At 36.5% G+C, this 24,830-nt stretch overlaps 1 protein-coding gene across 3 annotated transcripts in view; it reads left to right on the plus strand.

Annotated features, from left to right (window-relative positions):
• The window catches only part of NCKAP1 (NCK associated protein 1), a 61,708-nt gene extending 37,530 nt beyond the window's left edge, over window positions 1–24,178 (plus strand). For all 3 annotated transcript variants that reach the window (XM_075094028.1, XM_075094026.1, XM_075094027.1), the window contains exons 20-31: window positions 972–1,103; window positions 3,693–3,911; window positions 4,227–4,357; window positions 4,755–4,852; window positions 8,725–8,818; window positions 9,546–9,628; window positions 10,076–10,156; window positions 14,064–14,157; window positions 15,675–15,791; window positions 19,607–19,716; window positions 22,393–22,482; window positions 23,104–24,178. In XM_075094028.1, coding sequence (XP_074950129.1) covers window positions 972–1,103; window positions 3,693–3,911; window positions 4,227–4,357; window positions 4,755–4,852; window positions 8,725–8,818; window positions 9,546–9,628; window positions 10,076–10,156; window positions 14,064–14,157; window positions 15,675–15,791; window positions 19,607–19,716; window positions 22,393–22,482; window positions 23,104–23,220 — 1,366 coding nt within the window. In that variant the 3' untranslated portion in view covers window positions 23,221–24,178. The remainder of the gene's footprint in view (window positions 1–971; window positions 1,104–3,692; window positions 3,912–4,226; window positions 4,358–4,754; window positions 4,853–8,724; window positions 8,819–9,545; window positions 9,629–10,075; window positions 10,157–14,063; window positions 14,158–15,674; window positions 15,792–19,606; window positions 19,717–22,392; window positions 22,483–23,103) is intronic.
• The last annotated feature ends 652 nt before the right edge of the window (window positions 24,179–24,830 follow it).

Consider the following 24,830-nt stretch of genomic DNA (forward strand, 5'->3'; position numbering starts at 1 on the left):
GCTGTTTCCTTCCCTGAGCGGAAAGGATCCCTGTGCTGTAGCTAGGTTTCCTGTGTAGTCATCTTAATTGTTATGGAAGTGGGAGTCCAAGGAGTAGGTGGCATCTTCGATTCTGCCTGCCTTTAACACTGTTAACTAGGTGAAGTACAGGCTGGACTGGAAGTTCTTGCTGTCGAAGTCTGTTTGCTGCCTGCAGCTACTGGGACAGAGTTGAGGCTCCAGTGCCTGTACCAACCTGGGAAGGTTTCCTTGTCAGTGGCTACAGAAAAATTGATAAGTAAAAAACCTCACTTGAAAAAGAAAACAAAGACTAATAAATACAGTTTGGGGTATAAGAGATGATAAGGGAGGAAAAGGTAGAAGATAATTGTTAGGAAAGGTCACAGGACAAGATGGTAGAGTGATAAAAGTATGAAGAGGAAGGAAGCTAAGAAAAGGAAACAATACATGTTCAGTGTTGTGGCTGGGAGTGGCTAAACACAAACACTGCTGAAAGGAAAGTTGTTTTGTTACAGTTGCAACAACCAAACATCAGAGAACTGTAAAGACTGAAGAAGTTGAGGGAGAACTTTACTTGTAGCTTACGATTCCCTTCCCCAGTATTTTTAGATTTTTAGTACCAGCTCCTAGCATGCATTACTTAAGTTGCTTAGTGTCGTCAGAAAAGAATCACCTTAAAAGACTGTTCTTCTCGAGGAGGAAAAAAATTATGTATATGTAAAAATATGTATAGCTCTCACATAGCTGCGTGTGATGCAGATCAGTATGCAGTTGTAGGATGTGTTCTTACCCAGAATGCTGTTTTTAAATAAGCGAGAAAAGTGCCTCAAAGCAGAAAAAGATGATGAAAGGAAGAATTAGAGCTGTACCTGCTCAGGAGGCGTATTCCATCCAGTGCGTGCTTTCCATGATAATACATCCTTATGTTACATTAAATATTTTTCTTAATTTCTTGTTGACTGTTCTTAAAGCCTGGACAAACTGCACACTGCACTTTCTGAGCTCTGCTTCTCAATCAATTATGTACCCAACATGGTGGTTTGGGAACACACGTTTACCCCAAGAGAATATTTAACGTCTCACCTGGAAATCCGCTTCACCAAGTAAGAAATATTGTAAAGTTAGAAGTATCCATATACAAGATAAGTCTTTGCTGATTTGATATTGGAAATATTGTATCCTTACTACATAAAACTAGTTTTTAAAGGCAGATTGCAAAACTTGTAAGTCAAATTCTGACTAACATGACAATTAAGTTATATGTGGAGACATACACAATTGTTAGTTCCTATTTTAAAACAAAAATATATTGGAATGAGTATCACCTATTTAACAGCCTGATCCTGCATTCCTAGTCCTGTGTATTTTGTAGGAGTCAATGACGCCTCTTTTTAGGCATTTATAAAGACTGTCTTCCCATTCTTCTGCGCAGTGCTGGATTGTTCTCGACTGTTTGAGTTCATTGGCTTGCTGAAAGGGAAATCTAAAAATAAGAACTCACGACCTGACAAAGCCAACTAAAAAGATACTTTAATTAGCTTCTTTCTTAAAATATTAAGAATTGCCACTTGATATTCCTGTCTGTTCCTACCTTGATCTTCCCATCATTGTTTACAGAAATAGGCAAATGGCAACTTCTGGAGCGGATATTGAATTAAAACAGCCAGCTATCCTGGTTGTATTTTATGCTAATGATTACTAATTATACATTCCATACAAGATAAAAGACTTTTACTCATCAAGACACAATACTAGGTCTCTAGAGCCCTCCATCTCTAAAGTAAGACAAGGTGGCATAAAAGTAAAGAATACTTCATGACTTTATAAGAAGTGAACTGTAATCTTCAGGTTTATTATCCTAGACCAGTGCAGGACATACTTGCCTCTCTTGTTTGTTTGTTTATAAATTTTGGGGAGGGTTGGCTTGTGGACTGGGGCTGAAGCCACAGGCAGATGTCTTTCAGAGTCTACTTTCCTTTTTCTTGCCTCATGAAAGAAATGCGACTTGTTCACCAAACAGAATAAATGTTCAATTTTTCATTATTTCTCAGGTATTTAGGTGGCATTTTTTCCAGAGGTTTTCAGTTTAGCTTTAAATAGAGTGTTAGTGTTTGTGTTAGGTTTTTTGTTTACTGTTTTAACCTGTTCTGTTTCATGTATGATTGGACTAGACCTTATTATTACTATGCCACTTAACCTTGTAATAATACAAATTTTGAATTGGTTTTAAAACAAGAGACTCTCACAAGTAAACCTGTGAAAATAGGCTTATTTGCACATTTGCAAGCAACAACAAAAATGTTACTTAAACAAGCTGATGTTCTCCAGAATAACCCATCCCATTCACCTCTGATGAAGGTAGTAATCTACTGATTTCTTACCTTTTTGTTTTGTTTTGTTTTTCTGCCTTTGAAAAGTACATACCACTCAAAAGCTTACAACAAGTGTTTGTTTACTAAGAAGACTTTGTTTGCTTTAAGGGCACCCTGGTACAGTTTGCTTGAGGGCCTGGTTTCAGTGAGATACTAGGTAAAGTTCATGTCCATTTATTAATTATATATTCCCTCTTAAAAGGGAATATACAGTCCTTTGTGCAGTTCTGATCTAGCTTGGAAGCTAGCCTGATGTATAGGACATCCATTATTAGAAGCCTGGTTTTATTTATAGTGAGAATTTGGACAAGTCAAAGCATGTCCTACAATTTCTTGACTTTTTGATTAAAGATAGAAATCACTGTGACAGAGACAATTTTTTAATGAATAAGATTCCTATTTATTTACTTAACATCTACACAAATTTTTAAAATTGTATATACAAATATAACTGAAGCTTGTCTACCAAATGATGTAAAAACATATACTTTCATCTGTGTACGAGGTGGTTGTTGAGAGGCAGTAGCTGTTGAAGGCAGACCTTCTGATAACTTTCTTGAAAATTTATTTAAAACAGTTGAAGTGTCAGTTTTCTTAGAGCATACTTTATTTTTAATATCTATTGCAAAAGAGATTAGATCTTTCAAGATAACTTTGAGATTTTATTACTGCATGAGCTGTGGTAGAAGGAAGAGCGATTAAGTGGTACGGTCTGTGTCTTGCAAAATTTACGCACTCAAATACAGTTGGCATAGTTAATATCACGAGGTAATCAGATGTGCCTTTACTTAAGCAAAGCAACACAAAATAGTTTTGCTTTGAATAATTTAAATTAATACTTAATTATAGCTACATGATTTTTAATAGATATTTCAAACTAAAACTGACAGCACTTTGGTCAAAAATTTTTGCTGTAGTTAATATGCTTTGAACACTTTAATACATCACTGCTCTTGCATTTCCCAGGAGTTTTACATTTTAAGAGACTAATTTATCTACCAAAGTAGTTGTGATGTAAGTCGTCCACATTGTGGATTGCCCTTATATATGGCAGGAGGGGAAGCTTTATTTTAAAAATAGTCAGTGAGTATTCTTACAGTCTAATGAAAGTTCTCTGGAACCATGAACACGGTTGTCATTGGCATCTAGAACTACTTTTAAAAGTGCTGGTGTAGTATATCCATTGATTAGAGTTTTACACTTGCAGATTGGAAAAGTATTCAGAGAAAAGCTTTGAATATAAAGTTATTTTTATAGCTTCTTTGTCTCTTTACTAATAAATGCAATTTATTTGTTTCCAATGTTGTTTGTTTCTAAAAGGTCCATTGTTGGAATGACTATGTATAATCAAGCAACGCAAGAGATTGCAAAGCCTTCAGAGCTGTTAACCAGTGTAAGAGCCTATATGACAGTCCTCCAGTCAATAGAAAATTATGTACAGATCGACATTACACGAGTATTTAACAATGTTCTGCTTCAGCAAACCCAGCATTTAGATAGTCATGGTGAGCCAACCATTACCAGTCTGTATACAAATTGGTAAGTAATTGTATTAACACTTGTTACAATTTTTTAAATATTTTTTTTAATTTAATTAAAAATCTGGAATTGGAGAAGTGTTTGAAATTTTTTGTAAGTTTCCGACTTTGCAAGTTTACTAGTACCTGTTAAGAGCACTTTAAAGTTTGCCTATTGTGAAATTCACTTTTTATGGGGAGAGACGTATAAGAAGATACAGATATCAGTTGAACTACAACAAGCTTTGCTGTCCTTTGTCACACAAGTATACTTCATCTGCATAGAGTATCTATGACACTGTCTTTTAATCTAATTTTTTTCCCCCTTTCTGATAAGGTATTTGGAAACTTTGCTACGGCAAGTCAGTAATGGTCACATAGCCTATTTTCCAGCCATGAAGGCATTTGTGAATTTGCCTACAGAAAATGAATTGACATTTAATGCTGAGGAGTACTCTGACATATCAGGTAAACTTTGATGTTTCTGCTGAATGTTTGTGAGGAATAGTTATTGTATGCTTAAGTAATTGGAGTAACAGCAACTTTTAGAGTGTTCTATTATAAGACAGCATTTGTTAACCCTCAGTAGTATTTCAAGTACTTGTTATTTGTGCTGCTTCTATGCCTTGAAAGGGCTTGTTTTTCCTATTTTTGGTCAAAGCAGGGTTGTTGCATTTAAGCTACAGAAGGAGTGTAATGTGTTGGTGAGTGCTGCTTCAGTTCTATTACGATACAGGTTCTCATATCTAAAATTCTATTTTGTGGTAATATTTTTGCAATTAAAATGCTACTGCTAGATACATGATGGGCATCAAATAACTGAAGAAGGAATGTTTGAAGTAGAACAGTTTGTTTTATTTCTCAGAAATGAGAGCCCTTTCTGAACTTCTGGGACCATATGGCATGAAGTTCCTAAGTGAAAGTCTGATGTGGCACATTTCTTCACAGGTTGCTGAGCTTAAGGTAACCTTGGGAAACTGGTGGGTGGAAAGGCGGGGGTTGTTTTCTGTTCAAGCTTCCTTTAGGATATTTAATAGCTGTGCATGCCATCTTCTTGAAATGATTGCATCAAACTAACTGACAAAACTGTGAATTTTACTCTTATTTTGTAGTACATCTGCACATGTAGTACGTGTGTATCCCACATGCTTCAATATCTGAATGGGCACGACTTTATGCAGGCTTTGTTGATTTTGATGTTAGATACCCTAAGTTAGGAGTCAAGTCTCTTTTTATCATCAATGGGAGGAATGTTTTTCAAGATCTCCAGGTGCTTGCAAAGTGCTAACCCGAGTCTGACTCTCAAAACTTAACATGAAAATCTCAAGTGTATCTTAGTTGCCTATAAGGATTTAACTTGTGTTAGCATCTATTGTTCATGTGTGTTAGCATCTATTGTTCAGTTTACAGGGATGGAAGACTTCAGGTCCTTTTTCTTTGTTAGTGTTCCTTGGTTTTAGACATATCTTTCTCTCTGGCTGAACAGTATCCATTTATTATAAATGTCAGTATTCTGATAAATAAAGCCACTACCTACATCAACACAAACAAAGTTGGTGCTGTGAAATAGGTTGGAAATATGGGCATCTCAAGGAAGCTAGCTGCATGTATATTCAAAACAGTGAACAATGACAGGGGAAGCACTCGGTGCCTATGTAATTAACTCTTTCTGGAAGGAGGTTTTAAGAAATTTAATAATGTGTACTCTTTCCCCGGATAGTCATACTATTAAAATGCCACTAATTGGCATATATTTGCTTTTCCTATGACTTACTCTTTTAGTGTCACTTCCAGATTTAATTCCAAGTTGTTATTACATCATCTTCAATATATTTAATTGCTAATTACAATAAGGATTCTTTTGTAACTATTCACGCATGCCATGTTCTTAAAAATGCGCATGAATACTTAAGAGACCTAAGGAACTTTCATGTTTTTTTTTCTTTAACAACAATTTATTATTATTAGCATGCCAGGCCTTTAAAAGTGTGTGTTGATATGTCCTATATTACAATTGGGAAGGTCTTGTTCTCCCTGTAAACACTGTGAATTTCGGTGCTGCCAAGTTGCTAGGATGTATGATATCCTAAAAGATTTGAAGCCTTTTATTCAGTGTCACAGCTTAAGGAGAGGGGCCGCTCATGCTTTCCCAGCTGACACAAGAGCATGAAGCAACCCTGGCCTGAGTGACCAGCCAGAGAGGGTAGTTGATTCCTTATGCCCATTCCAATTTTTGAGTTTTAGGATGAGACTTTCCAGGTGAGAATGCTATGGTTTTAAGGTTAAATTTATGTAACTCCTGGCTATGCACAAAGTGACATCTGTTACATTTCAAGTAAAACACAGCTGTAGGGCAGGTGTTTGTTGGTTGCTGCTGTCTTTGTCCACTTACTGTGGAGTTGTCGTACTTCCTCAAAGTCAGCATGGTTGATACTGTAGCTCTGTATTTTTTTAAAAAGCAACTTTAAATTGTCTCTGAGATCTGTTGTTTTCTGATACTGCTGAGGATAAGCAGAACATAATGTAGGTCCACATGCACATGGCCACATATTTGGAGGAAAAAAATAAAGTAATAAAATGTTTGTCTCTTTGGCTGAGGTGCAGTTGGCTTAGTAAGAGAGCCCTGAGAAACATCTGTGCTTGGGGGAAGTAAGCAACAAGAGGGATAGAATGGGGAAATTATTAAGAGTAGGGTTCAACATGCTTGCTTTGCTTCCCGCAGTGGGACCAGGTGTTGGTTTTATATCTGAAGTTTAAGGCTGGGGCAAGGAGGGGAAGTTTGCCTCATTGAAATAACTATTTGAACTGTATTCCAGCCTGTTCCTTTTAAATATTAAATTAATATGCTGGTTATTTTTTGTAGAGCTGAAAGCTTGACTCAGTAACAATGTGCGTGGGCTATTGCCTTCAATCTTGCATTCTGGAGAGCTTTGAGGGATTTAAATTAAAATGTTACACATCTGCCAAGTTCTGATACATCGGTTGGTTTAAAATTGCCCATCTTTATTTCAGTGCAAACCAGTCTTGCTTTGGCTTTCAGCATAGAAGTACATCTCGTGTGTCTGTGTGCGTGCACATGTGCAGACGTTCTTGGAGGTTGTTAGTTTGCTACATCTTATATAGCTTCTTTCTTTCCTTGCTTCTCACTGAAGATAAGAATGAAAGTGAGAAGACTGAGTGGATTATGGATAGACTTGAGGTTATGGAAAAAGCAGGACCATGACACAATGTAATTTGAATCTGAGAGGTCTAAGCTGTTGGACAGATTTGCTTTGCACAGGTTCCTTAGCTGGGTGGGAGTAAACACCAACCACCATTTATTTCATAGCAGCATTATAGTTTAATTTGTGTTGGTTTTTTTCCTCCTCCTGTGGGCACAGGAATATCTACTCTGAAATTTAATTTCCCTGCTTGCCAGCTGCAACATTTTGTCCTGTTTTCAGTGTGGGTTGAACTATTAAAGTAGTTAGCAGAACTGTCAAAAGGTGAAATGTTCCCGAATCCTTAGCAGTAGGTTCCTGCAGGTATGTCTCTTCTTAGATTTTATATGATATATCTTAAATTACGTTCGAGGCTTGTAATGGCCTATGTGTTTGATAAATAGTAATTTTTCCTCGTCTCTCCTCGTTGCTCCTTGTGTCTGTGCTGCCTAGTAAATAAGGGGGATTGGGATGCATCCACTTGAGAAATAGAACTGTTAATAATAATTTTGGAAGACCACCCCCAATCCAGAATATCTTGTTTTATTCCTCCATCTTTCAGTTCTTTCCTACCTTGATACTGTTTAGTATACAAAGCACTAAATTAAGTCTTTTTTTAAAAGAAGGGAAATGCTTTCTTCATTTATGTGCACAAGCACACAAGATACATAAATTTTCTTAGCCGCTGGTTGTCCTCTACGTAAAGAGAGACACTCATGTTTTCCATTTCTGAAATAGGCGACTTTGCATTCAAACAGCAAAAATATTTTTTGTAAGAAGTACCTATTTCTTGCTTGAAGAGAGTTTAAAAATACTACTTGGCACAACATAAGTTCCTCAGCTAGCAAGAAACCTTTTTTGGATCTGACATTTTATAGATGTGATTATGCAATCTCTGTAATTTAAATTTAAATCTGATACATATTTGGAGAATGATTTCAGGAAAGTTATTACTTTTACCCTAATGCTACAAGTTGCATGTTTGAGAGCTGTTACAAATTAGAAACAGCCACACATTTTCTCTTCTTTTGGTCAAACTGACATGAAAAATATTGCACTTGAGTTTAACTGTCTCAGGCTAAGGTGTTGGGGCTTGAACGAATGTTTTTATTTTATATTATAATGGAAGAAAATTTCAAGTAAACTGCACTAAGATTTAACAATCTGACTCTTACACTCTTCATTCTATTTTTCAACTTTACCAACATCTAATTTCTAATCCTTACAGCATAACTAACGAAAGGAGCAACCAAAAATAATGGATTACTTTGTGAATCTGCATTTTTATTGATATGTGTATACTTTTCTTATAAAGAGCTGAATAGCATGAAGAGCTACTGTCTGGTTTCTACTGAGTTTCATTCCCTTGTTTTAAGAAGTTATACACATTGCTGAATATAAGAAGCACGTTCCAAGGGGTACCTCATCTTCTGCTTTTTCATTCAGAGCTAGTCTTTGTGTGGAGTGGTGCCTGCTGGTAACACTGATATTGTAGTTCCATTAAGAAAAAAGTGGATATATCTGTATTCCATAAGTTTAGTTCCTTCTCTGCCAGACTGAAATATCCTAAACTGTGCATTTATCCTATTAACATACAGAAATCTATAGCTGACCTGAACCCTTGCTTCTTTTTAGAAACTTGTGGTGGAGAACGTTGAAGTTCTAACACAAATGAGGACCAGCTTTGACAAGCCAGACCAGATGGCAGCACTCTTTAAAAGATTATCATGTGGGTAACTGGCAAAGTCCTACTAAATATACACAATTTTATCTTAATCTTTGTAAAGAAAATGAGAAAAAATAATTTCTCTGTATTAAGTATACAGAAGCAGCAAGATGTATTTGAGCTCATATAAACTGATGCACCTTTTCAAAATAAATTTTCCAGTCTTCTCATGTATGGGCAAAATGAGATTTCAGTGTTAATTACTGCATGGGCACTATAGTATTGAAAAGCTTTGAGCATCTTTTCTCTTCAGGGATGATAACACATAGCTATAACAACCAGGTGCGTAGCTGTAGAAAAGAAAACACAGGTGTGTTTGACACATTTCTGATTTGATTCCATCACAGTGTAAGTTATATGCATTCTTGGGAAGGATTTTTACATGTGATTAACGTAAGTAATTATTTTCAAAAAAATCATTATTATAAAGAGACATTTTTGGCCTCAGGAAAACACAGAACTAGTGTTAGCATCCAGATTTGTCAGCGGTGTTAATGGGGTTAATTTCACGAAGTGGTTAACAGGATATGTTTTCCTCTGAAATCCCGTTGTCAACTCAGCTATAAAAACCTGCTTAAGCAGTGTTTATTTTGGCTCTTCTAAGGAATGCCATTGTTTCAGTGTCTTGTGTTTTTCAGTATTTTGTTAAAGTTTTCGTTCTCTTTTTTAAAGAATTGAGCTTATAAATATCAACAGGTTCTTGTTCACTATTGTTTTTGTTTCTCTTCAGCTGTTGACAGTGTTTTGAAGAGAATGACGATTATTGGTGTTATCTTGTCTTTTCGGTCCTTGGCCCAGGAAGCACTTAGAGATGTAAGAAATAACCAAATATCTTCCAAATAATTTTCATTTCATTTAATGGGATTATATGGTATTTGAAGCTTCACTGTGTAGAAGTGCTACCTCTTAAAAGGTTGGCATGTGGGTAAAATGGCAATACTCAGTCATAACTGAAGTTTGAATTGCAAGTTGGGGGGGGATCAGCTTTTTAAGTACTGTTCAGAGAAATGTTTTACTAAAACATACAGGTTTTAGTTTGAGCGTGCCTCTCAATGTTTTCTGTTCAGTACATTTTTGAAAGCTTTCATTTCACTTTGTTTGCAAGCAGCTGGATTTTCAGTTTATTAGGCTGTAATTCATATGCATAGAATAAAAATTTATTCTAAAAAAAAATAAGTCCAGTAAAATAATAGTAGCGTCTAAGTGATCATAAACATGGCAAGTATTTTCTCTCATTTTGTATGTGTTTCTGTCTCTTAGGTCTTATCCTACCACATTCCTTTCCTTGTAAGTTCCATCGAGGACTTTAAAGATCACATTCCAAGAGAGACTGACATGAAGGTAATGTTTGGCCCAACGGGTGATGGAGTCATTTTTGGAGCTTACTGAAAATATGTAAGAGGCAAGACATTCATGCTTAGTGTGAAGAATCCAGTATCAAACACCATTTTTTTCTGAAGAGCTAAACAGTTGTGCGTTGGCAGCCTCCTAATGTACTGAAGAAAAAAAACCCAGACAACTGATAGGATAAGCATAAGTGTCTATCTGCCAGTGGTCACATTTGAGAATGTTCATGGAAAGAATTAAGAACAAAATTTTGATCAAGTGTTAAAACATGGCTAAGAAATAAAGGGATGAATATTGAGCTGCCTCATAGAGTGAAAACAAAATATTTCTCTGTGTGCATAGTTGGAGTTCTATGCATGTAATAGCTACAGGTCTGATTTTGACCTTAAATTGAAAATTCTTGTGAACCCAGTGTCTGAAATGCTTGGGAAAAAAGTTAGCAGCTTAAATAGGGTGCCTTGCTTCTGAATGGTAGTATGTTTCTATCCAAAAACCCTTGTCAGTACATCACGTGGCTTCTGGACACAAACGCACAGCAGCTGCAGCCTAGGTGGATTTTTTAGTCTCTCATTGCAGCTTGGAGCCTACGAAGGTTTGCAGTCTTCTTAATGGTATTGTGGCAATTTGATTTGCAGAAAATTCGTAGTGGGATATACGTTGTGCAACTCTTCACTTTTGCAGAAACAATTCTTAGGAATTTGCTCTTGAGCGAAGTATGGGTTTTGAGGGCCGGAATACTTTGTTATTCCTGAACTTGATGTTTACATTTTGCCATTTACTCTCGAGGAAAGAAACTTAAGTTCTGTTGTCTATGAAGATTCACTAAATTAAAAAAAAATCCTTTTCCTTTTTAGAAGTATATTAGAAGAACAGTTCAGAGTCCATTATGGTGGGCCTCATGATTTCAGAAGACACTGTAGCAGTCTGTCTGAAAATGAGTCAGAGATTGCATGAAGGATATGATAAATTACTGAAATTTCACACGTATGCTATTTCGCTGCAAAGTATAATCATACGCTCTCTGCAACTTGCAATGCTGATAAACCAGACATGAATGTTTGATGTCCCAGAAAACTTTGAAATTGATACCACAATAGGGGAGTTCTGTGAAAATGCTATGGAAAATTACCTTCAAGGATACTGGCTTATGATAAATTACATTGAAATGATGCAAGTTCCCTTTGCACCTCTCAAGAACAGCCTTTCTAAAATTCTCACCTATAGTTACAGAGAAAATCATCGATCACCAAAGTATCATGTTCCATTGGGTGTTGGACTCGATGACCTTTAAAGGTCCCTTCCAACCTAAACCATTCTATGATTCTATGATTATTGAACTTGAGGAATCGGCATACAGGAGACATGAGAAGGGAAGTTCACTGCTTACTTTGCCTGACCTTTTCAGAAAGCGTCTTACAGCCCCTGGTATCAAAGGGGTCCTGAAAAAATAGGGTAGTCTTAAGGCTGCAACAGTAATCATTGAAGACAGTATTTTACGATTGATATTTTTAAGCTGATGATAACAGATCATTTTAAACATCTCAGTGGATCTCTAAAGACTTCACTGAACTCATTTGTGTCAGCAGGTACAAGAAAGCATAGTACTTGCTGCTTCTCTTCTGGAAGTCACTGGAGTAATTTGGAGTTCCTGGAATAATTGGATGGCAAGAAAAAAACTATCTACTGCTAAATAAAACGATGCTGAGGACTGTTCTCTGGCTCATGCCATGTAGCACCTAGTTGCCTAGTATTTGGTTGCTCCCGCTGTAGTTCTGCTGTGATTCTTAAATACACCTATTTTGTGTGTGTCTTTTTTTCTAGTTCAAAGTGTCTAAAATAAACTGAGTGCTGTGGTACAGTCCATCAGGCTGGTGTTTGCGTGATACCAACTGCAGACGTTGCGTTTTGTGGTGTGGCGTGATGCCACATAGGCTTGCTTGAGAGTACGTAGCTTGCCTGGATAACGTTGGAGGTCTGTGCATGGAGAAGGAGCCAGACCTGTGTAGTCTTGTCCATAGTGCCTGCTGGGAATACTGGGAACTCTGACATGTGCTACCTGTAACTCTGCCAGAGCTTTGTCTTGAAAACAACTTGTTGGAAGGGCCAGAACTTGTGCTATGAGCCTGCTAACAAATAAGCCCTGTGGATAATCAGCAGCTCACTGTCTGAGCTTTCTCCTGGCCGTGTCACATACGGCAGTGCAATGGCAGACAAAAAAGGCTTCTTCTGGACAAGAAAGCAGACTACTTTTTCTCAAATGAAGGCATGTCGACAGATCTTTACATGGCTTTGTACAACTGGTTGGGACAGTTGTCCAATTGGGCATATTTTAGGATAGAACAACATAGTAATTTCCTATGTACAGAATTTACCAAGCAAAGCATAAATAGCTTTAAAGCTGTTGATGAAATAAGTACTTGTTATGAAATGTTATTTTAGTATCCATGAAACTTATGATTTGGGGTGACTGGCAAAATGGGGGTTTGTTCTCCTTTAATTTGGTTGGTTGTTTTTTTTAAATATTAAATTATTGGGATGTGTATACAGGATTTTAGAAACAAGCTTGCATTTCTTCCACTGTTGCACCTTAACCAATGTATTGTGAACCAGCTCCCATCCAGATACTCTGTAATCCTTCTGATGCAGGACTGTACTCAAATGAATATCATATGTCCTGCTGACAGCATAGAATCACAGAATCGTTAAGGTTGGAAAAGACCCTTAAGATCATCGAGTCCAACCGCTAACCTATCACTGCCAAGTCCACCACTAAAACATATCCTCAAGCACCACATCCACCCTTCTTTTAAATACCTCCAGGGATGGAGAGTCAGCCACCTCCCTGGGCAGCCTGTTCCAATGCCTGACAACCCTTTGGTTGAAGAAGTTTTTCCTAATGTCCAACCTAAACCTCCCCTGGCGCAGCTTGAGGCCATTTCCACTCACATAGCTTGGTGTGAAGAAAATTGTATGCTTTTCATATCAGAACTTGCCCTGAGGTAGCCAGGCTGGAGCACATGAATAAGGATAATCTGCACAACATCCCTGGCTTGCAGCTGGGCAACTATGTGTGAGAATTTATGGGCAAAGTATAACACTTCTCAAATGTTAATAGCAGTAAGACACGTTGCTGGCATTTCCAGTGGCCCTTTATGTCTGGTATAAACCTGCTTTTGTAGGGATGCATCTGAACTACAGCTTCAGATACTTAGTTCTTATCTTTCCCCAGTTTACATTTTGGACAGTGTTGAAAGTTTGCTAATGGCAATAAAAGATACAGCCTGGGACAGGATGGAAAATGGAATACCTTTCAAGATGTTATTAGTTCCTCCAAGTGTTAGGGCTACTTAGAGCCTAATTCTTGGTACTTGGAATCACTGGTCATTGAATCTATATCAAATTTGACGGTTATAAGATTTCTTTTCTGCCTTACTCTAGTATTTCACCAGATCGTCACTTTTGGCTTTTATTTTGAAATGCTATATTTGCATATGCATATGTAGGTATGCATATGGATAAGTATCATAGCCTTTACTTTAGATATGGTAGAGAAAATCTGTTAGTTTCTTTTGAACAGTAAAGAAAGATGTAGAAACAGCTAATTGGAAGTCAGGATGTTTGCTTTGGAGGTAATGTAGAAAAGTATACAAGCTTTGTTTGGCTGGACAAAACAAAATTATAATCTAGCACACAAAGTACTGACCCAGCTGTTCAATGTAGGTTAGAAACAAACAAAAATCTAGAGTCTCTTTATCTCGTTTGAGCCAAGTCTCTGAAATTCTTTAGTACTTTAGACTCTAATACGAACATTTTAAACGTGACAGCAAAACTGTGCTTCATCTTGTTTTCACAAAAAGCATTCATTGTTGTCTTTTGTAATTATCTTTCTTGTGGTCATCAGGTGGCAATGAATGTATATGAACTGTCATCAGCTGCTGGATTGCCTTGTGAGATTGATCCTGCCTTGGTCGTAGCACTGTCTTCCCAAAAATCAGGTAGGAAGTTATAACTTAAAACATACAAGTGAAAAAAAGAAAATAGGTGAGCAAAAGAAGAAATGCAACCAGGCATGGAAGTGTTTAAGGTGCTAGGAGTTCGATGAACTTCCTAAACGGCATAAGAACACGAATTATTTGTGCCTGCTGCCTACTGATGTATTGGCTTGAGATCTTTTAAACCACATATGAATTAAGTTGTTGACCTAGAAAAGGGTAACAAGTAGATGTTGGAGGAGTTTAATGGCTAATAGTGAAAACTGCTGTAATTTGAGAACAATGAAAGTAGGACTCTGTTGTGAACAACTACAGACATGATCAGTTCAGTTGTACAGGTCCGTAACAAATCTGTGTCACGTAAGTAGGCATTTGGAGCTGACACACCAGCTGAATGCACTTCATGAATTTCACAACATTGTGTTACCGGTGTGTTACACAAGTGTTAACGTGGAGCTTCCAAGGGGAAACATGTAAAATAAACATGTTAATGTTCTAACATGTATAGTGTTTCCTCTTATTTGCAGCACCACTCTCTTAAGTGTTTCAGTTTTGTTTGCACTGGCAGGTTTGAAGGCATGAATTAAGACTCAAGTGCTTTTTGCCAGTCTTCAGTTTCGTTCCCCGTCTTCTTTACTGAGCATTTTATTGCCTTTTTAGCCTGTGTGTAACGGACAGTTAAAGTTATAATCAGATCACTAGTATTTTAAATGCTACCCATGTTGGTTTTTCTTGCTTTAATAATAGTTAGCTTGGGAGGGGAAAATACAACTAATTCCAAGGTGCATTTTAATTTTCAAACTTAAGTGTCAACTGTGATTTCTTTGTATACCTTAAAAAAATTAAAAAAGGGCATTTGTTTTACATCCATTATGTGTATAATATATGTAGGTATGTCTTTGGAAGATAGCTAGTATCTGAAATGGCATTTTAAATAGATTCTTCTCATTGGGGTGCAGATGTGAAATGTTTAAGCTTGGTGAACAAAACAGAGAATTCCTTATATTTTCATGGTTGGTTAGGATCTTGTATTTTGATTCTTACCTTTGCAGTTTGAAATATTTTCCTTTTAGTAATTCAGTTTGTAATTCAGGTAAGTACTGTATTTCACTGACTGTTGTCTTTTTTTAAACTAATCTCATGCTAATGTGTGGTGATGCTGCTATTTTTGAGTGCAAGAGAAGCTCTCCTCACCTCAGAGCAATAACTGGATTTTCACCAGCATGTAAAAATACTATTCTGCTCAGCATATTGAATTCTTAAGAACTAAATGGTTGGAAGTGATAGGGTGGCAGCGGCTTGCCTTCATTCTTGTAGATAACAAACTGGGTGTTTTGAAACTCCACCCTGTGTCTTTTGGCAAGACTGACATCGTGTTCCTCCTGTCACGATATGAACATTGAGTTTGTTGGGTTTAAATTTCAGTTTGGTCAAACATTTCGTATTTGAAGCTACCTGCAGTTGAAAGGAAATATTTTAAGATTACTTCTTTAATTAAAGAATATTGGTTTTGTTTTTAGAAAACATTAGTCCAGAAGAAGAATATAAAATTGCCTGCCTTCTCATGGTCTTCGTGGCAGTCTCCTTGCCGACTTTGGCTAGTAATGTGATGTCTCAGTATAGCCCCGCCATTGAAGGTAACGTAAAGTCAGCTAAACATTTGCTGTGAATGCTTTCTTCGTAATAGTCCTGGTAGTTTCTTTAATACTTTTGCTTTAAATAGTTATTTATGTTTTGCAGGGAACAAAATTAAAAAACAGCCCTAATCCAGGAACGTTCTTCTGAAAGTTACTTTAGAAAGCATTTACTTAACTCCTGTTTGAGATAAATTTTGCTGTGTAAAATGAGTCTTCTACTTGAGTATTTCAGAAGTTCGGGTACTGTAGGGGGCAGTCTCGTCCTAGTATGTGGAATTGCCGGAGCACACATTCTGCATTAATTAGTGTGAGACTCACTATGTAATTGTATAGATGTTTTAGTAATCTTTACATTGGCTTTGGGCCACTCATACAAAGTGTGTTTTCTATATTTAATATGCTGTTAATATCACTAAGCATAAAATTTTGAAAACAGAGTCTGGAAGGTGTCAGCTGTGAACAGAATTAAATCCTATGCAGTAGTTTAACTTATTCAAAAAAAGAATCAAAGTCTTTGCTTCAAGGAAATTCTTTGCATGGAATCCACAAAGAAAAAAAAGTTCTCTTTCAGACAGTTAAGTTGAAAAAATAAAAAAGACTTGACAAAACTGTCCCAACACACACAAAAGTCACCTTTCAGTTGTTCAAGCTATTTCCTTTGAGATGTGTAGCATGGCCCACATAAAAGACCACATTTATTCGGTTGACAGTTGGACTTGATAATCCTAGAGGTCTTTTCCAACTTTTATGATTCTGCATCCATTTACAGGGTACAGTGTGGTTTTTTCTTTTTTTCTTTTTTTCTTTTTTTTTTTTTAAGTTGCCTTATTTTTAACCTGGGAAAATTTAACTCACAAAGAATGTCTAAACTGACTTCTGAAAACTTAAAGTACTAGGAAAAGACTAAAAATTCTGAAAGCCTTCTGTATCACTTAGTGTAGTATGCAGATCACATTTTTTGAGACCTGAGATTGTTGTTTTAAATTGGGTTAATTAATGTTTTCTTCAGTTTTGAGAGATTAAGGATTTGTTAACTCTAGTTTCCTTTTAAACAGATAGCGTACCCTTTGGCCAGTTGTGAAAAAGTTGGATAAATCTCTAACCCAATGAGTAGAACTTGAACATTGATTTGAAAAGTTATAGATTTTAAAGTTAACAGCTTTTTCTGATGAATAGGGAGAACAATCTGTAACCTGCAGGGAATATTGGCAAGAGCAGGGAATAACAAATGCGATTGGTGAGGGGCACGAGTAGAAACTTCCTTGTTGCAGGACAATCAAGCTGCTTCTTTTAACTCAGTCCAAATGAACTTGCTTATGCGTGTTTAAGACCACATCTCTTAAACACTACTTGCTTCTAGTTTTGTAAAAGAAAACCTCTGGAAGCCCTTTCTCATTCGAAAGCACCATACCTGCTGTGGAATCTCAAAACTTTGTACTGCTTGCCAGGGGGACAGTATTAAAAGTTTTTAACAGTTGTTATATTCATATTCACCCCTCTGTAAATTTATTTCTAAGAACGTGAGTCAGGCTGGCTAGAGTTTCTCTAGCAGGGTAGAGCTCATGCAGGTTTGCCTTCCGCACACTCCCCTCTCTTCCAAAGACTCTCTTAGTCCTCAGGGTCTTAGCAGGATGAAACAACAGATAATTCTGTCTTCTGCCTGTTTTATATCATGTAGCTTAAATATTCCAGTTCCTGTGAATTCATTTACATTCAGTAACTCTTAACATGAAGTCACACAAAGCCTGTTTCTTTTTTTTTAAGTGGGTTCTTAAAGTAAGTTCAGTAATAAGACCTCATAAAACTGACTGGAGAGAAGTTACATCTAGAACACAAATAAGCCCGTATTAGGAGTTGCTACTGATTTTATGAGATGTGGCCTCTGTATTATGTAATTCTTTACTGAGTGGGGGTCTTTTTTATTGAGAGGAAAAGAGTCTGGCAAAAGGAGTACATAAAATGTGTTCACCCTACAAAAATAACTGAATAAACAGAATCGACTTTGTCAGTTCTGCCTTCCTTGCATAATATTACTTTTTCCTGTGTTCTGTCCTTATTGTAAAACATCTGGCTTTAGGCACTTAATAGAGATGCTAGTTCCAGAATGAGAATTTAATAAATGCTGCTTTTTTATGAAGTAAATTCCCTGGACAAATCCTGAATTTATCCATCAACAAGTCACAGATTTGAAAGAACGTCAGCTTTCTAATCTGGCAAGACATACCTCCCAAATACAGACAGTTCTTGGGCAGCTTTAGGAATGTCTGCGTTCTCTCTGCCTACTTCAAGGTCAAGCCTGTTTCTTCCACTAGCTCCAGATAAAGGCTCAGACTCTAACAGACCTTTACTTTTGTTCCCAGTAAGAAATCTGAACTGTTAGTCAAATACCAGCCTACAGGACTAATTTGTCATCTAGCAGCTAGAATAGAACCCTGGTCTGCAAGAGACATATTCTTTTCTAAAAACTTGGAATTTGTCGCAGGTTGGAAGACAACAATTCATCAGCTAAATTCCTTTGCTGATGCTTTTTCTATAGTCTCCGAGACATAAAAATGAAATCACTTCAAAAAATCAAGCCACTTCAAAACCAACCTCAAATCAGCAGAATTAAGCAGAACAGATGTTCTTGACTGATGTTTAAGGAAAGTGGTGATCGATTCTTTTTTTGGACTAGCAGATTCATGCAGCAATATTTGGTTAAAAAACAGGAGACAAAGTAGGCGTCTCAACTCTGGAGGGCCTGCTGGTGAAGATCCACAAGGATCTTTGTCAGCATATTCATAGACCACCCAGAAGGAGGGTGAAGAGTGAGGTGAGAAAATTTTCATACCATGTGAAGTTATTGAGGATATTAGAGGAGTAAAGAGCTACAGATAGATACTATGACACTGACTAAATTATGCAATAAAATGACAGATAACATTCATTTTAAGTAAGACTAGTGATATGCATGGGGGAAAAATTTTATTTTTTCTCATGTGGAGTGATGGGGTCTAGCTGACCTTAGCATTCAGGCATGATCTGGGAGTTATGATAAATAGACTGAATGAAAGAATGAGCTCAGTGCTCAGCAATGGCCAAAAAGAATTGGTAAGAATCAGTAGTGTTTGCATGCATGCTTGTATACTTCTTAGCTCCTTCAAAGACCTCCTGCTTTTCATATGCTACCTCTTCCCAACATGTTTGCCCAGGTTTTGTTCTCAAGCGGTAGATTTGACTTAATTTGCCTAGAAGAAATAACAGACATACTGAGGAGCAGTTCTTCTGTTCTCTCTGAAAACTGGTGTCATTTAATCACCCTCCAGGCCTCTGAAGCCTGGGTGAATTTTAGGCAAGATATTATGTACAGCAATTAGCAATTTGACAGTTTTGTTCTTGAGTTCCTGTAGATCTCTCGGGTGAACGCTGTCTGGGCATGACGACTTGTTCATTTACACAGAGGAAAGGAAAATAGCCAATTAGCTTGAAAATGTCCTGCTTACATGTGTGTTTTTAGCGTAGTCACCTGGTAATACTCAAGTTTTGTAGAAGCCAAATAAACTTCCAGTATATTATTTTTCCTTATTTCAAAAATCCACGGGGATCTTTGTCAGGTTGTTGTCACCATTACAGCATTCAAAAGGGAGATCTGTTCTTCTGGTGTGTCTTTCCTTATGCCAAGTTGAAAGTACCAGTACTTCGCTCCCATTGTGTAAGATGCTAGAAGTTGGTCTTTCATTGTGACAAGTCTGTTTACTCTTTGGTGATATTTTCCAAAGAATACTGTCATATTTTCAAGGATGATGCTGAGGTAATTTGTATATGTTTTCATTTAGGGCATTGCAACAACATCCATTGCTTGGCAAAAGCTATCAACCAGATTGCTGCAGCTTTATTTACCATCCACAAGGGAAGCATTGAAGACCGTCTTAAAGAATTTTTGGCCGTATGTATAACCTCATTTCTAGAGCTAGCTCCTCTGAAAAGAGGGGAGCTCTCACCCCCTAATGCCCCTCAGTCCGTTTTTATACATAGTCTAGCTTGTGCAGTGCTGTCATTAAATTATCAATGTGTTCGTCATTGCAAGTGTTACCTTTACAGCAGCAATCAGCCATGAGGAATCTTAATCACAAGGGCACACTATAAAGATTTAGATTAGTATGGATGAGTATTGATTAACCACCATTTATTCCAAAAGCAATATTGCTTGCAGTGTTATCTATTTTCGTTTAATTATAGACTGCAGAGAAACTAAAGTTATTGTATAATAGAGTGTTGATTTTGATAAGGAGAAAACCAGGTATGGGTAAGTTACTTTCTGAAGTCTAGTAATAGGTTAAAATTTGTGCCTTGACAAGAAAAGTATCTACTGACTTCAGGAAGTTTTTTTTCAAATTCAGGTGGAAAATGTAATATTAGGTTGGGATGCAATGCAATGGATCTCATATAAACCTGGTTTTGGTGCACAAGAGAGAAAAGCATATTGTTAATGCAAGTCTATATATGTAGATTAAATTTAGTAGTACTCTTTTAGCAATAGTCAGCTGTGTGAGGTGTTGGAAAGGAACAATAGCAAATCAGTGCAAGCATCATAAATTTTTTTTCTCAGTATAATCTTTAGTATTTTAGTATATACCATCTCCTACATGGTGTGGCCCATGACTAGAAAAAGAAATGTGCAGTGCACATAAAATCAAGATTCTGCCTAGCAGATTTTTCCCCGTGACGTATTGGACTGTCTGATTTATTCCAATTTTTCAGAGAGGGTAACTCCAGAGTTGCTTTTGAGTTGTACCTTTTGACATGTTTGCCCTTTTTAAACAGTAACTGTATGATAGCAGTATGTTCCAGGGATATGTGGCAAGGGAAGTTTTTATGCTTCAGAGTAGGTTGAAGATCAAAGCTTCTGAAATCCTTAGAAAAAAAAATCAAAAGCCTTTAGGTGGCGGTGATGCATTTTAAATACGTTTTGGTGTGCAGCCCAAGTAGAAATAGAATTTTGAAGTGTCTCTTAATTAGCTGACACTTGAAGGAAAACTAAAGGCTAAAAGAGACGCTTCACTTCAATTTTTAAAAATTACTCCTGATCTGGAGTGGTTCTTGATAATTTTTTTCCTCTTTGTCCTTGAATTATGAAAAAATACTTCTTCCGCCCTTATTTTAGGTGCCATACTTACGGGGCTGGGATAATGGTAACTTTCTGTAACTAGAAGTCCACAGAAACTATTTTATTTTATTTTTTCCTTAAAAGGACGTTTCGTTTCTGGAAGCTCATTGCATTTTGTAAAGCAGAAAAAAGCTTTGGCCACTGACCTTGTCTAATGCAACTGCTGGCTGTAAAAGATGAAAGAGAAATGGTTGTGTCAAGTTGCATACATTTGACAAGTGAAGGAAACCAGTATAGTTTCATGTGATAAAAACACTTTTGGTATGAGGTTTGCATTTTTTTCAGTGTTGATGAACTGGTTTCAGACCACTGCTTTTACTGCACAGACCATGACTTGATGGTTCAGATATTCTTATAATCTTTCTTTTCTAACACCTTTTATATATCACTTACTGTTAGTCTGAAAGAAAAACATTTCTCTTAAGAAGAAAATGTACTGCTGGGGATGATCTGTTTTCCTGTCAAAGTTAGTTAAATATGAAAAAAACTTACTTAGGTTATTTAATACTGACAAGTATGCGCTGAGATTATTTTGAAGTATGCCCATTCAGTTTATAGTGGAAATTGATTAATGACGGAATTTGTTCAAGAGGAGTCTTGATTTAGATTTTAAAGTTAATATTTGAAGTTACAATCCGTTTCTGGTAAACAAGTGGTTTGGGCACATTGCCACTGCTTGTTGTGAGGGCACAGCTGATGATTGTATATGTGAAAGCTGAAAAGGTTTTTTCAGATTTCTGTAAGGCGTGAAAACATGGGTTATCGATACACCTGCAAATTAAGTATTTTACTGTATTCTGTCATCCTGAGCTTGTGAATACCTAAATAGGTGTTACAAGTTCCTAGGATATTTTTTAAAACTAGTATTGTAGGGTTGCTCGTGGTCTCATAGAATATTATTAACCTACATTTAGGATGACATTTCTCCTAAATTATATTTTTAATTGGAAGTAAAACTTAATTTGTCCTTGTGTTGCAAAATGGGTATGAGTTCAAACAATAAAAACTCCAATCACTTTAAATTTTACCGAAATGCAATAAGTTTATCTGCATTTTGTGAAGGAAAGTGAGATCTTTATCCCATGGAAGCCCTGTCATTAGTTTCAGTAGACTTCATAATGGTGAAGCAATAATTACAACCAAAAGTTCTTTGCAATTAATTAATTCACTTTTTGATTTAAAATAGCACATTTTGCTTATTAAACACTGCTAGAAATAAACAGAACTGGCTCACGGAGACTAAAGCCCAGCAATGGTTCCTGTATTCAGGATTATTTACTTTGTAGTTGTTAGTACACCGCAGTGTCTGTCGGCTAGGATACTGATTCTTTCAGAAAGGTTGTGTGTGTGTGTGTGTGTGTGTGTGTGTGTGTGTGTGTGTGTGTGTAGCAAAATAGCAGAAGTCGATCAACGCATTGTCTTATTTATTGCTTTGAAATACTCATTTTTATGTAGCTTGCATCGTCTAGTCTACTGAAGATTGGCCAGGAGACGGACAAAACTACTACAAGGAACAGAGAATCTGTTTACCTACTACTAGACATGGTAAGCTTTTGTTTATTTTATGTGTTACTAACTTAAGGAATAGATTCCACATTACATCATTCAACAGCGGGGTTTTGGGTGGCACCTTTGCATGGTGTAGCTCATCAACCAGTGGAAATAATTTTTATTTTTTTTTATTCTTCCTGGCATTCTAATGTTGGAAACTTTTTTTTCATTCCCCCAACACACACACACATATTTTTGCCCTTGCCCTTTGTTGCCTACAACATTGTATAGCATTGTTCAGATCATTTTCATTGATCATTTAGTATATACAATATTAAAATGAAATTTTACATTTAAGAAGCCCTGTTCAGAGTGTGCGTGGGAAAATCCTCTCTGCTCAGAGGTTTTCCTTGCAGTATTCTGTATCTTTTGGAAGTGGCAGGAGTGCTATATGACTGTATCTATCTACCTATCTGAAAGCTAAATGACTAGCTTTGAGAAGTGGTGAGTTTAGGGCAAGATGTTTCTTCCCAACGTTTATACTTTGTATTTTTTCTTTTTGCAATGAAATATGTGAGGGGTGGTGTGGTACAGACCAGAAGTATCTCCGTGAAATAGATTAGCAGCAGCAGGCAGTAGGAGGAGTTCTGCAAAACTTTTTCTGGTATTTTTCAGATTGTGCAAGAGTCCCCATTCCTGACAATGGATCTCTTGGAGTCTTGTTTCCCTTACGTCTTGCTGAGAAATGCATACCATGCTGTCTACAAACAAAGTGTCACATCCTCTGCCTAAGTATCTACTTACTGGAGATAAGACATAGCACGCATCTATGTGGCCTCAGTTTTATCTGTAAACTGTGGAGCTGTTTTACTTTATGGCCTGATGAACAGTTCTGTGGATTATAAACTTTTTCCATAAAGTTGTATTTCTGATCAGTGGTTTCTTAATATGGTTGTACTACAAATATAAGCTTGGTTGATTTTAGGTTGCACATTCATGGAAAAATCTTTTTTTTCTCATTTCTTTTTTTTCCTTTTTGTTTTACTTTAGAGCATCAGTTATGTTTAAAAAAAATACTACTTCTGCTATATGTTTTTTGATATTGATCATGCAAAACAAAAACTGCTTGTTTATTTCCCAGAAGAAAAATGTATTTAGTGATTATTTTAGATAGTGTAGCTTTCATCTGTGTGTAAATTATTTCATATAGGGAGAGTTATAATCTTGTACCTATTGTTCTTATTGAAAACAAATATTGGATGTGCATTTCTGTGAAGTAATTACAGCATTTCTAGTTTTATTTTGGAAGAAACGTTCACCGATCTATGTACTATGACACTATCTAACATTAAAAATGTTATAGGACTGCTTACCCTTCAGAGAGCAATCCTCTCCCGATACCCGTAAACAACAGCAAGTGGTGTTGTTTGTATAAAGCATAGTGGAAATTTTTTTTAAACTAACTTCTGTGGTGCCCTGTTGGCATTAACACTACCATCGTACCCTGCTGTATAATAAACATTCTTACACATTTATCACATGTTGATAAAATGTTAGCCCTTAACCACTTTTTATATGTTTTAAATTTTTGAAATTCAAGTGTACCTTCCATAACATACAATAAACACTAGACTGTATTATCTGTAGGTGAATTATTTTTAATATAAATGTTATCCTGGTATTTTAAGCTTAAACTGTGCTGTTGTGCATTGATTTACATCTCACAGTTCATTAAATATCAATCCTTAGAGCTTTTATGTGAAGACTTCTTTCAATCCTTCACCTCTTGGTTCTGCGATAGTGAATCTTGGAAAAAGTTGGAAAAAGGAATTAAAAACAATGTAAAAAGTGTCAGTTTAGTGCCATTATCCTTTAAATCTTAATTTTACCTAATAAAGCGAGAAAAGCATTTATATAGCACATAGCAATGCCGGTTGTACCCATAGAAATAAGTGTATTGTTAAAGTATAAAACTTGAAATAATCATAAAACAGGAGTGTTGCTAAAACCGTAACATCAGACATTACTGAGACAGATGTATAATAGGCCTTTTTAATCAATCGTGCAAATTGGCATGCAGGATAGCATTGGCTCATTTAGCCTGAAAGCTGACCAGATGGTTGTGCGCTTTAATCCACAGCATATAAAAGCTATGTGTTTCTCAACAGGCTCTGGACATTGTATAGAGCCCCTGTTCTTGATGCAACTTATGTGCATGCTGGTAACTTTTTCTATTATGAAAGAGCTGTTGTGTGCTCAGTTACAATAGCTTCCTCTGTCCAGAGGAAAAAAGTACTGGAATAAAATTGTCCTAAGGAAGTAAGACAGTACATCTATATTTTTTCTAATTACACATTTCATGTTATAACCATGGAACTGTTTTTAAATTGATAATTTAGTAC

Source organism: Phalacrocorax aristotelis, chromosome 5, assembly GCF_949628215.1.
Source record: "Phalacrocorax aristotelis chromosome 5, bGulAri2.1, whole genome shotgun sequence".
Classification (NCBI taxonomy): Eukaryota; Metazoa; Chordata; class Aves; order Suliformes; family Phalacrocoracidae; genus Phalacrocorax; species Phalacrocorax aristotelis.